This window comes from Symphalangus syndactylus, chromosome X (assembly GCF_028878055.3).
Source record: "Symphalangus syndactylus isolate Jambi chromosome X, NHGRI_mSymSyn1-v2.1_pri, whole genome shotgun sequence".
NCBI classification, from domain to species: domain Eukaryota; kingdom Metazoa; phylum Chordata; class Mammalia; order Primates; family Hylobatidae; genus Symphalangus; species Symphalangus syndactylus.
Window position 1 is genome coordinate 135,038,768 of NC_072447.2, and position 13,211 is coordinate 135,051,978.

Consider the following 13,211-nt stretch of genomic DNA (forward strand, 5'->3'; position numbering starts at 1 on the left):
TAGCTACAGCATTCGTAGTATGGGCTTTATTAAGGTAGGAAGGCAGGTGCAAAACAATTCAACCTTACTCAGCTTGGTTCTTAGTTCTGAAAGATTCTTTTAGGACACCTGAGTTGAACCCTTCCAGGTCAAATCCTGTGAGAAATCTGCCTCCTCTTCCTTACATATATTATGTTTTCACTCTCAGTCCCAGAGTCTTACTGGGGGTCTTAGTTAGCTCGCTCAAATTCAAAGAACTAGATTCTTTACCTTGATTCTTTCCCACATTTTGCTCTCCAGGTCCCCATTCTGCGAGAACTCCAAGACTAATTCTAAATCTGTCTTCAATGTTCTTGTTTCTCCTGGCCACCAATTCCTAATGCCCCCCTCCACAAGTTGACCCATTTCCTACTACCTAGATCTAAACTTTTATCCTTCATCAATGTTGGCTGTTATCCTCAAAACTCTGTCATCAGTCACATCTTAACCTATTATAGGCCCTATCGACGATACATAGACTATATTGGGTATAAACAGTGTTTAAGAATATGTATACAAAGAGTATGGGATATGTTGCTTGTGTTTTGACAAACATTATGTTTCTAATCTTGAGTCATCCCTCGGGGTTCCAGGATACCTTCTTCTCCTGTGTATACCAAAATTGGTGCATACTCAAGTCATGCAGTCAACCCTGCGGAACCCACATATATGAAAAGTCAGCCTTCCCTATACATGGGTTTCACATTCTGGAAATATTGTATCTTTGATCTGTGTTTGGTTGAAAACAAATTCGTGTGTAAGTGAACCTATACAGTTCAAGCCCATGTAGTTCAAGGGTCACCAGTGCTAATTTTAGAGACATATCCTTAGAAGAAGTATTGTAGAATTCATTTTTAAAAATATAGGTATGTATAGTAAATGCCAAATTCCTCTTAGTTTTACTTTAATCTCCAAGTTGTCCACTTTTAATGTACAGAATTAGATGAGACCCATATGCTTGCCTGGGAAAAATAAGGATAATGGGTTTCCTGTAATCAAGGACACAAATTTCACATCCATCTGCTTAGTGGTTCCCAAGTGCTGATGTCGAGACTAGTATTCAAATGAGTACACAGGAATCATCTGGGGTGCTTTTTCAGAAGTATTGGTTGCAAAGCCCCAATCTCAGATAGGCTGAATCAGTAGTTTTGGGGTAAAGCCTAGGTATCCACATTTTAAAAGTGATATAGGTGGTAATGTATAGCCAGGATTGGAGAGCACCTAGAGAACTTGTAAGAGTTCTTTCAGCTCTCTGTTTCTGTGGTTTAAGTATCCGAGAAGCCTTCTTCTATCTGCTCCTGACTTTGCACAGGAGACAAGCAAGATATTCACCTAACATTGTTTCCTTTTGGACTTCTTCAGAGTATTTCCATACTAAATAGTTGTTGTTGTTATTGTTGTTTTAGTGGTAATGATACCTTCTGAATAAGACTTAAATTTCTAACAGTGTACTTATAGTTGAAGAGTGCAAATTCAAGTTAAATAACAGATAAAACAGGGCCAAGGAATAATCTGATTGCCCTGAGGAGGTGGATCTTTGAGGTTTTCATTTTCGTAGCCCTGTTTTGGTATGGCATGTGGAAATCGTCTGCCATTAATAAGTCAATATGAGCTTAATTTAGCAGTTCCTCCTATTTGACACTACAGAACATAGAGCTCTTTTTTTTGGGCAGCTTTGAGAAGGCAACACAAACGCAGATAGAGTAATAAATTGTGATTTTTGCAGTAGAGGTAAGGAATATTTAGAAATTTCAGTATTTTTTATTATTATACTTTAAGTTCTGGGGTACATGTGCACAACGTGCAGGTTTGTTACATAGGTATACATGTGCCATGTTGGTTTGCTGCACCCATCAACTCATCATTTATATTAGGTATTTCTGCTAATACTATCCCTCCCCAAGGTCCCACCCCCTGACAGGTCCTGGTGTATGATGTTGCCCTCCCTATTTCCATGTGTTCTCATTTTTCAACTCCCACTTATGAGTGAGAACATGCAGTGTTTGGTTTTCTCTTCTTGTGTTACTTTGCTGAGAATGATGGTTTCCAGTTTCATCCATGTCCTTGAAAAGGACATGAACTCATCCTTTTTTATGGCTGCATAGTATTCCATGGTGTATATGTGACACATTTTCTTTATCCAGTCTGTCATTGATGGGCATTTGGGTTAGAATTTCAGTATTCTTAAAAGAATATTTGATTTGGATGGAGAGGGAGCTGACTTTTCTTAGAGGTTCCAAAGAATGATGGGAATGATTAGGCAAACTAGATTCTTTATTTAGGTGGCTTTTAATTGCATTCCTTGGGATGTTTTCTATTTATTTACTTGATCTTTGCCCTTGTGATAAAAGCAGGAAGGAAACCTGTCTTAATAAAGCCTTAGGATACTTTGGTTTAAAATGATGAAGGGGGAGTTATAACTTTTGTATTATCTATCAGGGATTCAGGATTAGTAAATGGGGCAGGGGTCTCTATCCCTTAGCTAGGTAGGGAAGTGAGGTTATATTAGTGAAATCTTGTTTTCATGATTCCCTCCACTCTGAAAGTTGGTGTTTTGTAGGAGCATTGTTAGACCCAAAATAAAAGAGTAGGAAGTGCAAACATTGTGTAAATGATGGATCTTTCTCTTTTTCTGTGTCTAACTTGCTATTCCTCAATTTAAAATCTCAAACTATATCCATGGATTAGAGTTTACTTCAGTGCTTCTTTAAAATGCAAAATGTGACCTCGTTTTAAAATTTTTGATTTACATATTTGCAAGAACCCATTTATTGTAGGAAGCAAGGAATAGCCATATCCTCCCTGAGGTTGATTGTTTCAATCAAATCCTTTTAAAACACTAATTAGGAAGTTTAAGAGTTCATTTTTTTCCTTAACAACAGAAGATTCTTGTTATAAAGTTAATGAATACATACACTTCCCAGAGTGTCTTATCAGAAGATATATCCTATGTATCTTCAAATAAATTATACATTTCCAAATTTTAGAATTGTTTTATAACTGTATCAGAAAAACAGAAATACTTTTTTTCCAAAGGAAGTTATAAGGAGGTGAACCCATCACCAAACTATGTAGTAAGTATTTTTTCCACAAGGTATTACAAAGCCAAGAACCATCACCAAAAGTAGGAAGAGGTAACTGCGGGTTAGCCACTATGTATTAGTAGTCACAATGAAATACAATGTCTTGGTAAAAGAGGACACCAAGGAAATCAATAATGATGGCACTCAAGTTTTTGAGAAGGTATTATAACAAAATATGGGCATTAAAAATGCATTTGCAACCTACTGGAAGCCTAAGCTATTTTTAAAAGCCCATATGGAAAGCTCAAGATGTGTTTGTTCCATGTGGGTACTGGAGGTGGGTGGGGATACACAAGTAGCTTGCAGTCTCAGAGACTTCTATATGGAAAGCACAACTTTTAGAAATGGAAAAAAATCCAATCAGAGAGAATGGGGAAGCTTATAAGGTAAACAGGTCATGTACAAACTGTATTTTAGGCTGTGTAAAAAGAGAACTTGGTGAAATTCTTTAAAAGCAGTCATGAGTTTTGGAGTTACCTCAAAAGGTAGTGGTTTACTGGAGTAGTAGTGTGTGCATTTGGTGATCATGGTGCAATGAACTTGATAAGAGAAAAACAGTATTTTCAATGGCCTCTTTGTCTAATAAAGGAAGATAAAAGGGACATGCTAACTCCATAATTGTCTTCTGAAATTGATGATGAAGTGAAACTAGGTAAAACTGTAGTAAATGAACAGATATTCTAGGTCCAGTTAACAAATTAGACATGATAGCTCACCAGAACTTTATAGAATCCTCTTATATTTTGAAGGAACTCAAAGTTTTTGATTAATAAAGCACTTAATGTGCTTTTGGCAGGGTTGGCAATCTTGAGTTTCTACTTGATCAGCAGTATATTTTCAGCAATATGAGTTTAAGTAAGTATATAAAGTTTGTCTTGGGGTAAAATTTTAATTCAAAATTGTATATTATAAGATGCAGAATATTTCTGAATCAGGAAACAACAGTGAATTTATAAATCTAAGTCATGCCTATACATTTGTTAACCTTAAAAGCCTATGTTTATTCCAGATTTTATTGTAGTGAAGTGTTGAATTATTCTGGATCTTCACTGTGACATGAGTTGTAAAAAGTTCAATGTATTACCATTTTCTCATGATTACTAGCAATTATTACAAAGGTATAGAATCTTAGTTCAGCTATTGATGATAACATTACATATAGATAAGATTCCAACTAAAGAAAAACAAAGACCTGTAAAGCCTGGAGTCTTTTGTGGTCTGTGTTATTTAGATGGCGGTTTGGAAGTGTAGCTAAGATGATTGGGATATCCGAGTTGGAGAGAGAGGAGTGTTAAAAGGTAATATTGGCAGAATGTTAGAAACTTAAACAGTTCACCTAGCTTAGGTTAGATATTCTCCCACTGTTGCTACATTTGCATTAATGTGTAAACTGTGTATAATCAGCGGCTTTATTCCAAAAAGTGCCTGATGTTTTGGCATGCACCGGATATATTTGCTGTGTGAGAATGGTTGTGGTAGCAGGATCAGCTAAGCTCAGTTAGTGTGTATGATTCACTAGAAGATGGACTAGCTGCCTGTTTGGGATTACAATTGTTCTAACAAAGCACAAAGGAGTTTGTATGCTTTTACAAAAATTTGTTACTGGCTTATGTGATTTATTTTCCTTCATTAAAAAAATTTGATTCAAGACATTTGTGTTCTTTCTTTTTCTCTTTCCCCACTCCCTTTAGAATAACATAGCTGATCCAGAAGAACTGTTCACAAAATTAGAGCGCATTGGGAAAGGCTCATTTGGGGAAGTTTTCAAAGGAATTGATAACCGTACCCAGCAAGTCGTTGCTATTAAAATCATAGACCTTGAGGAAGCCGAAGATGAAATAGAAGACATTCAGCAAGAAATAACTGTCTTGAGTCAATGTGACAGCTCATATGTAACAAAATACTATGGGTCATATTTAAAGGTAATGTGTGTGCTGTATTATTTAAGTCATAAGGTATTTTCATTAGAAGTTTTTTAATTCTATTTTTTTGAAAGGCAATGTCTTAAATTAGGATTTGGCAGTCTATGGCCTCCAGACAGAATCCAGCTCCATTTATAGTGCCAAATAAACCGTTGTTAGATTTAGCAGCTGTATCCTGAATGCATCCCAGTACTCAGCTGCACCCCTTTTCCACACGTGAACTTTTGGTTTGATGGAGAAGCAGAAATGCAGCTGGTCCTGGAGACATCCTTTGTCAGGAAAGAGCTATCCCCCTGGGTTTCCAGACACTATTCTCAATGGTCTTGACTGTCTCAACCTCAGAATTGATGGGACATGTAAGTATGTCACTTATTTCATTGAGTTATTTACACATTTCTCTTCCCCACCAGGTTGTGAGCTCCTTCATAGCAGGGGAGTTTAGCTTAAGCAGTCCTGGTACTTACATTCCTTAGCACAGGGTATGGCACATCTTAAGCACGTGGTAAATATTTGTTAAAATGGAATTAAGTGGAATAACATCTGCCTCCCCCTCCAAATAAAAGTTGGATTTGTACTGGTTCCAGGATCATGGGATTAGCAGACACCTAAAGTTCCAGCAGATGGAGATGTTACTACATAGCAGAAAACTGGTTGGTAAAACCCAGTGGTTCTTGGGTTCCAGAGTTAGAAGTCAGGATTCGTGTCTGTTGAAATGTGAATAATAAATAGTTGAAAAAAAAAAAGCCCCCACGAACTCTAGCTTAGTTTGGAATTTGAATCACTTTAAAATTGAAATTGTTTATCCTTCATTTGAAGGATTGGAAAACTGTATTGCAGTTTTTCAAATGAAGGCTGTGCTAGATCTTTGCTATTTAGGGTTTAAAAGGAGGGAAGTGTTTGTTGTTACTGGTTGATCTATAGGCCAAAAAGAGTATATGTATAACTAATTAAGCTGTTGGCCTGTGCAAAAATTAATGCTATCATTTTATGCTCTGCTGACCAAATAAAACTTCGGATATCCATCTATACCTTTACCAAATAACCTGTCTTCAAGTTCACAGATTCTTTCTTCTGTTTGATCAGTTCTGCTATTGACACTTTATTGTATTGTTTCATTTCATTCATTGTATTTTTCAGCTTTAAAATTTCTGAGTTTTTAAAATGATTTAATCTACTTGTTAAATTTATCATTTTGTTCATTTATTGTTTTCCTGATTTCACTTGTTTCTTTGTATTTTCTCGAAGTTTGCTGAGCTTCCTTGACACAATTATTTTAAATTATTTGTCAGGCAGTTTATAAATCTCCATTTATTTGGACTCAGCTACTGGGAAACTACTGTGTTCTTTTGGTGGTGAGATGTCTCCTTGGTTTTTCATGTTTATTATTGCCTTATGTTGATTTCTCTGCAGTTGGTAGAGCAATCGCCCCTTCCAGACATTACAGGTTTCAATGTGAAAAGACCTTCTTCCTCTGTAGGACAGTGTGAGAGCAATGGCTGGGTGGGTTGCAGTGGTTCTGGCTCCAATGAGGGCATAGGAGCATAGTCCCTGTGCAGCTTCGTCACTTGAGATTAGTGTTGACAAAGATTGCAGGGATCCTCAGTGGTCAATACCTTGGGTGTCTACAACAGTGGTGAGGGCTGTTTGAGGTCTTTGGTGGCAAGAGCTGCTAGGGTCCCCCGAGTCTCTTTTTCTTCCACCAGAGAAATCATAGCTGAGTAGATCCCTTTTGGCATTGGGTCTGCTTGTGGGCCCACTTGAGGTGGCACTAGTGTCTAATGAGTGATGCCCATGGAGTGGCCACAGAACTAAGGCTTCAAGCATAGGCGTATCTGGAGGGACATGCTCTGGGGCCCAAGCCAATAGTAATACCAACATCCTAGGTACAAATACCCCCTACTGCTGCACAGAGCTACAGTGGCCCTGAGGGTGGCGTGGGGCCCAGCAGTTTGTAACATCTGAGCTGATGTCTGGAGCATAGGCACGCTCAGAGGGACCTTGTCTCCAGAGCCTGGGATGTGAGCTAGCTCACTATGGCAGTGATTGGCTCAAGTATCTGAGCTGTGGGTGGGTCCAGTGTAACCACTCAGCTGGTCTGGAGTACAGAACACAGGCTAGCTTTCAGTGGTGACTGTGTGGATGTCTGGAGCATAGGCACACTCAGAGAAACCTTGACTCCGGGGCCCTGGGGTGTGAGCTAGCTCACTGTGGCAGTGGCTCCAATGTCTGAGGTATGGTTGAGCTCAGTGAAGACACAGAATCTGGGTCTGGAGTGTAGGCACTAGTAGAGCGGCCATGACTCGGAGGTCTGGAGCTGCACCAGTTTTCAGAGTGGTGGCTTCTTTCTCCATGTGGCTCAACAATGTCTTCTTCTTGAGATGAGAGAGTTTTGTAGTCATGTATCCCTCTCTGGGGTTCCCTGGCAGAAATGGCTGTTGGCTACCTCAGTAGCAAGAGATGCCAGTGTCCTCTGCAGAGCAGGCCACTGGGGACCGTGATGGCTTCTACTGTGTAGTGATACCAATAGCCTCCACCTTTCATCTTTGTTCCTAGACATTTCCTGGCCTCTCAGGTATGCTGATGTCATCAGTGATCCTTTCTGTGGAGATATTCTTTCTTTTTTGCTCCACTGTGTTGCTGCAGATTGTTAAATAGGCCCTTGAATCCTTCCAGGGTTACTTGGGTTTGTGGATAGCTGTCTATATTTGGGGGCTTTTTATGTATATGTGGAGGGAGGGGGTGATTAAAACGGTATCTCCTCTGCCGTCCTAGTGACTTTGTCATTGCTTTCCATCTATCTGTATCTATATTAGTTAATACTGATATAGAAATTTATCACAAATTTCACTGCCTGTTTACAAAACCTGACTTATTCTAATATTGGATGTATGTGGTATGAATGCATAGTAGAATGAATCATTAAGCAGCCAAACAGCCACTATATATTACACACTGTATTAGATGCTGAAGATATAAAAGTGAACAAACTCACTACTGCTGTCAAGGCACTCACAGTCCAGTTTTGCACTGAAATGATGCCAATTTTATGATTAAAGTATGTACAAGGTATAGATGATGCACAAATAAGTAAGTAGTCACTTCTGTCCTTTTCAGGAGTGGCATGAATAAAAGGCCTCCAAAAGGAGATGATAATGCTAGTAATTTCTATCCAATTTCAGCATTTACTTCTAAGTGTTAGCTATTACTCTATTTTACTACATACGTAATTATTTGCTCCTTTGTGTGATAATTTTGCTGTCATATTTGTCCCTAAAAAGCTAATTCAGCCCATCATATTCTTTTTTAAAGATCTCATGAGTGATTATGCAGTCTCAGTAGTTTTAGGTTCTCCTCCTAATTCCCATACAATTCCTTGGTGGTACATAGCCCCAGGAATTTGTTGTCGTGTGTGTGTGTGTGTGTGTGTGTGTGTGTGTATGTGTCTGTGTGTGTCTGTGTGTGTATCATTTGCTCATTCTGGTTTACTCTTTCTGGATTGAATCCCAGTATTTCCAGACTCACTCTAGGGCAAACCTGAATCCTTGCTACTTTTAGGCACCTGTGACAAATATACTATTTTTGGTTGCTGACCTAAAATATTAAAAAGCCCTGTTTAAAATGGCTATTCCATAATATATTGAAAATTGGTACTGATATGGTTTGACCATTTTATTGGTTGCTTATTTATTCATATTCAATACTCCCATGGAAAATGAGTGACAGCTCTATCTTCTTTTCCTAAGATTTCATATAGAGTGTTTTTTAAGTAGTGCAGTAGTATACATGTACTAGTCACCCAGTATTTACTTAATCTTTAAATAATTAAAAACTAGTTTTTTGTTTGTCCCAAATTTTGATTGTAAAGTGTACTCAGACCAGCCAGTGCTACAAAACCATTGTCCAAGATAGCTTCTTAAGGGATTAAATCAAATTATTTTTATCTCCTTCCCATCATTAACTAAACTCTATGATATAAAACACTACTTTGAAGAACATGTTGCTTCGTGATAAAATTGTAGAAATATGCAGCTGGCTTATGTTGATTATTTGTGTTCTGAATCTATTTAAAGTAAATAAATGTGTGTGTATATACATATGTCTCTCTACAAGACATATGTATATACACACAGAGAAAGAAATATTCTATAATCTTACAACGTTTTCATACCATTTATTTAAATCACTTTCTTAAATTGACCAACTCATTTATTTTCCATTTATATTACAACATAGTATGACTGTGTGGGTTTGTATTTTTTTCTAAACTAAAATCACGTCAAATAGAACAGGATTCTGTTTCATGTAGTCAACATAAGTCAAGGCCACATCCTCTTTGTACCATCAGGGGACTGTGTTATCAGTCAACTTACATACTTATTGTGGCCCATTGTTCCATTTCAGGTGACATGGAGGATTTTGTGAGTCAAGTTAATTGAACAAACTGGGAAATGGGTTGTTCTTACACAGGATGTCATCCATAACTAAGACCTCACTGTAAGCTGGAGGAAAAGGTTATTACATCTGAGAGAAAATTATATGCTCTTTGAAACTGTATGCAGTTGTAGTGATTTCCTTGAGACATGCAGAAAATGTACTAGGTATTCATTTTAACTAAGCTCACTGTATAACTTCATTTTTAAAAACAAGAGTTAAAAACCAGACAAACACATCAGTATGACCACAGTTCACTGGGCAGATTTTAGTTCACTGGGCAGATTTTCCTGACAAAGTTAGTCTTTATGAAGAGTGCTAAAATAAGCAAACCCTTCCCTTCTGATCTCATAATATTGGAATAATCTTTTATAATCTTTAAATATTTTTCTAGTTCAATGTAAATCTTAAAATGACACTCAGGCATTGAATAGAATTTGAATCATGCCTTTATTTGCTGCTGAAAATTGCCTTTAGATTTCTATGTATGTTAAGGAAATATTGCCTCCCACCCACCATCACCAATATTTATGAAAAAAAAAAAAAAAAGAATTGAATGAAGTAAAATATTTCAGAATCGTCTGTATGGCTTTTTGGCCTTCTCCTTATTTTTCACTGAAACCGTATGTGCTTACAGCCAGTGTATGTATGCTCAATGCCTCTGGAATATTCTTTTATTGTTAACATTTGTTTTGGAGTTCTCTTATAAAACTTAAAGAAAATGGAGGTTGGAAAGTTTGTTCCTTCTTAAAATGTTCTTTCTCAAAATAGGAATAGCTTTAAACTTAATATAATACACCTCTAAGAAGCTCCATGTTAGATTCAATTCAACAGATGCTTATTTATTAATGCCTACTATGTGTATTCCTCTTCTTTTGCATATTGTGGTTAATCTCATCTACTTTCGTCTGACAACTTCTAAATTGATGTCTCTGGTTTCATCCTCTCTGTTCAGCCCCAGATATGTGTTTATAACTTGCTTCATATTAATAGCCTGCTTATCTGTGAGTACATCAAGTGCAATAACCCTCAAACTAGGGAGGTAGCATTTGAACTAAGTCTGGAGTATGATTTTGGTAGGGGTTGGAAGGTGCGAGTGGGGTAGGGACACAGCATTCCAAACTGGAAGAAAATGACTTAGAAGTGGTAAATTTTCTAGCCATATTCTTGGCAAGATGATCTCTACTGTCATTTCTAGTTTTATAAAATCTTATGTGCTGTATGTTTTTTTTTAATCAGGCAAAATATACTTAACACTAATTTTGCCATTTTAAGTGTACAGCTCTGTGGCATTAGCTACATTCACATTGATTTTGTGTTTCTTTGTTTGTTTTTTGGGTGTTTTTTTTGTTTTTTTTTTTTTTTTTTGCTTTTTTTTGTGACAGGGTCTCATTCTGTCTCCCAAGCTGGAGTACAGTGGCGCAGTCTTGGCCCACTGCAGCCTCCACCTCCCAGGTTCAATTGATCCTCCCACCTCAGCCTCCCGAGTAGCTGGGACTACAGGCATATGCCACCACACCCGGCTAATTTTTTGCACTTTTTGTAGAGGTGAGGTCTCCCTATGTTACCTAGACTGCTCTCAGACTCCCGGACTCAAGTGATCCTCCCACCTCGGCCTCCCAAAATACCAGGATTACAGGCGTGTCGTGCAGCCCTCACCATCACTGATTTCCAGAACAAATAAGGATTCCTTATTTTCAGATCTAGAAATTGAGTAGTTGTAATTTTAATGCTTAATGGTATATACTACTTTGTAAAGTCACATTTCAAGCTTTCTATGAACACGTTTTACTGACAGACAGTTGGCAAGTTTCTGTTTTGAATTAGTACAAACAAAAAGACACACACTGTTTTTAACTTGGAAAGCAGGGGCTTTCATTCATGCAGAACTACAAAATAGGCAGGCATGTTTTATAATATCTTTTTCTTTTAAATGTCAGGCGAATGGGAAGCTCTCTGAATTCATATGATAGAGTATAGTACTTGTTAGAAACAAACTTGTGGCAAAAGAAACAATTTTTAACCTATCCACCATTGTAAGAACCACTTTTTTCTTCTCTTGGAAAAAGTATAAAGGTATGTCAGATTCACAGATCTCAGGTTGTGAGTGCCTAGGTTCTATACACAAATACAAGTTATATGAACCTTTCCTAGAACTCCTCTTCGCTCACCAGTATTGTGGGAATTTATTTCCTCTATTTCCTAATGTAGACTTCACTGCTAACCAAGACTCTCAGCTTTCTGCTCGCAGTGCTTGCTGGTCATGTATGTCAGGACAGAGTGGATGTCAAGATTAGTGGAGGTTTGTTACATATGTATACATGTGCTATGTTGGTGTGCTGCACCCATTAACTCGTCATTTAGTATTAGGTATATCTCCTAATGCTATCCCTTCCCCCTCCCTAAAACTTAAAGTATAATTTAAAAAAAAAGTTTCAACCAAAAAAAACCAAGTTTATTGTATGTGCAGCTATGTTGTTTAATTTATATTACTGATGTACAAGAGTTTCTCTTGACTATGCACAGAAATGGAATTCCTGAGTCTTGTGAATAATAAACTTAAAAAATCCAAAAAAATAAAAAGATTAGTGGAGGAAGTGGTAGGGGAATATTGTTCCTCCATTTCTCTTACAAATTCTACATAGTGTCAGCATATGGAAAGGAGAATCATTTTGTCTTAATTAACTGAGCCCTCCCTTCGTGATCCCTAACCCTAGGCCACATCCCATTCCCCACACTACAATGTCAGTTCCACTCTGATTCTTTAACCCTCTCCCATCCCCTAAGCACTCATCATCATGTCACTGGATTCCATTCTCTGCCTTGATAAAGTCACATCCTCATGGAGATGCCTAGAAATTTTAAATTGGACTCCTGAATACCTCCCAGGGATTTTTGAGTTTGAGGGCTACTGGCAGTAGCTTGAGAATCTTCACCCCGCAGCTGGGGTTGTAAAGGTGAGAAATGTGTTTCTGGCATCCCAAGTTGAAGCACCATGCTGAATATATTTTTCCACTTGAAATATTGTTAAGATACAAATAGTAGTGAGTTTCTCTGGTACTTTTCATGCTATACTATGAATGAATACATTTGTGTGAAATTGTCTTTTGGGAGGACTACCCCAGGAACTTAGGTATTATTTTTATGGGAAAATGCTTGCTTTTAAAATTCCAAACATCTTACTTAAAAATCAACTTTTGGAACACAGTCCAGTCACTACTTCGCTGCTGCCAGTATAGTAAAGCCAACCATTCTACTTCCAGTCAGCTCTTTGGTCCCACAAAAATTCAGAGAATACCACTCATGAAATGGTAAGGAGAGAGAGGTGTCCCTTGTATTTAAGCTATAGCTAAAACAAAAAGGGTTTAATGGTTTATTCCAGTGTTTAACTGATGATACTGAATGGTATGTGTGTGTGTACACCTGTTTTAGAATTTGTATACATATATTCCTCCCAGGAGCCCCATTTCCTCTTGTTCAGCTCACAGCGAAGTTAATTCCACGTGGAGAAAGCATATATTTTTAAAGCTACACTCTCCCTTTTTCTTATCCATTTACATCAGAGGTAAAATGAACAATATTCTTTCTAGGTTCCGTGTGTGCCAAAAATGCCTTTAACCATAGCTGATAAAAGTTTGAAGTACATCAAAACAAATGAAAGCCAACAACTGAAATAAGGCAAAATATCCATTGTCCTCAGACTCAAACCCAAAATTTCTACAAGCCCTCATTTACCTCCTCATTCTTTAATGTAACT

At 37.5% G+C, this 13,211-nt stretch overlaps 1 protein-coding gene across 6 annotated transcripts in view; it reads left to right on the top strand.

The window, feature by feature from the left end:
* The window catches only part of STK26 (serine/threonine kinase 26), a 52,709-nt gene that overhangs the window by 26,267 nt on the left and 13,231 nt on the right, over positions 1–13,211 (top strand). For 5 of the 6 annotated variants that reach the window (XM_055267818.2, XM_063635272.1, XM_063635271.1 and 2 more), the window contains one exon: positions 4,793–5,023. In XM_055267818.2, coding sequence (XP_055123793.1) covers positions 4,793–5,023 — 231 coding nt within the window. Of the gene's footprint in view, positions 1–4,792; positions 5,024–11,000; positions 11,094–13,211 lie in introns of those variants that run through there. The other variant, XM_055267819.2, reaches the window with a different exon arrangement.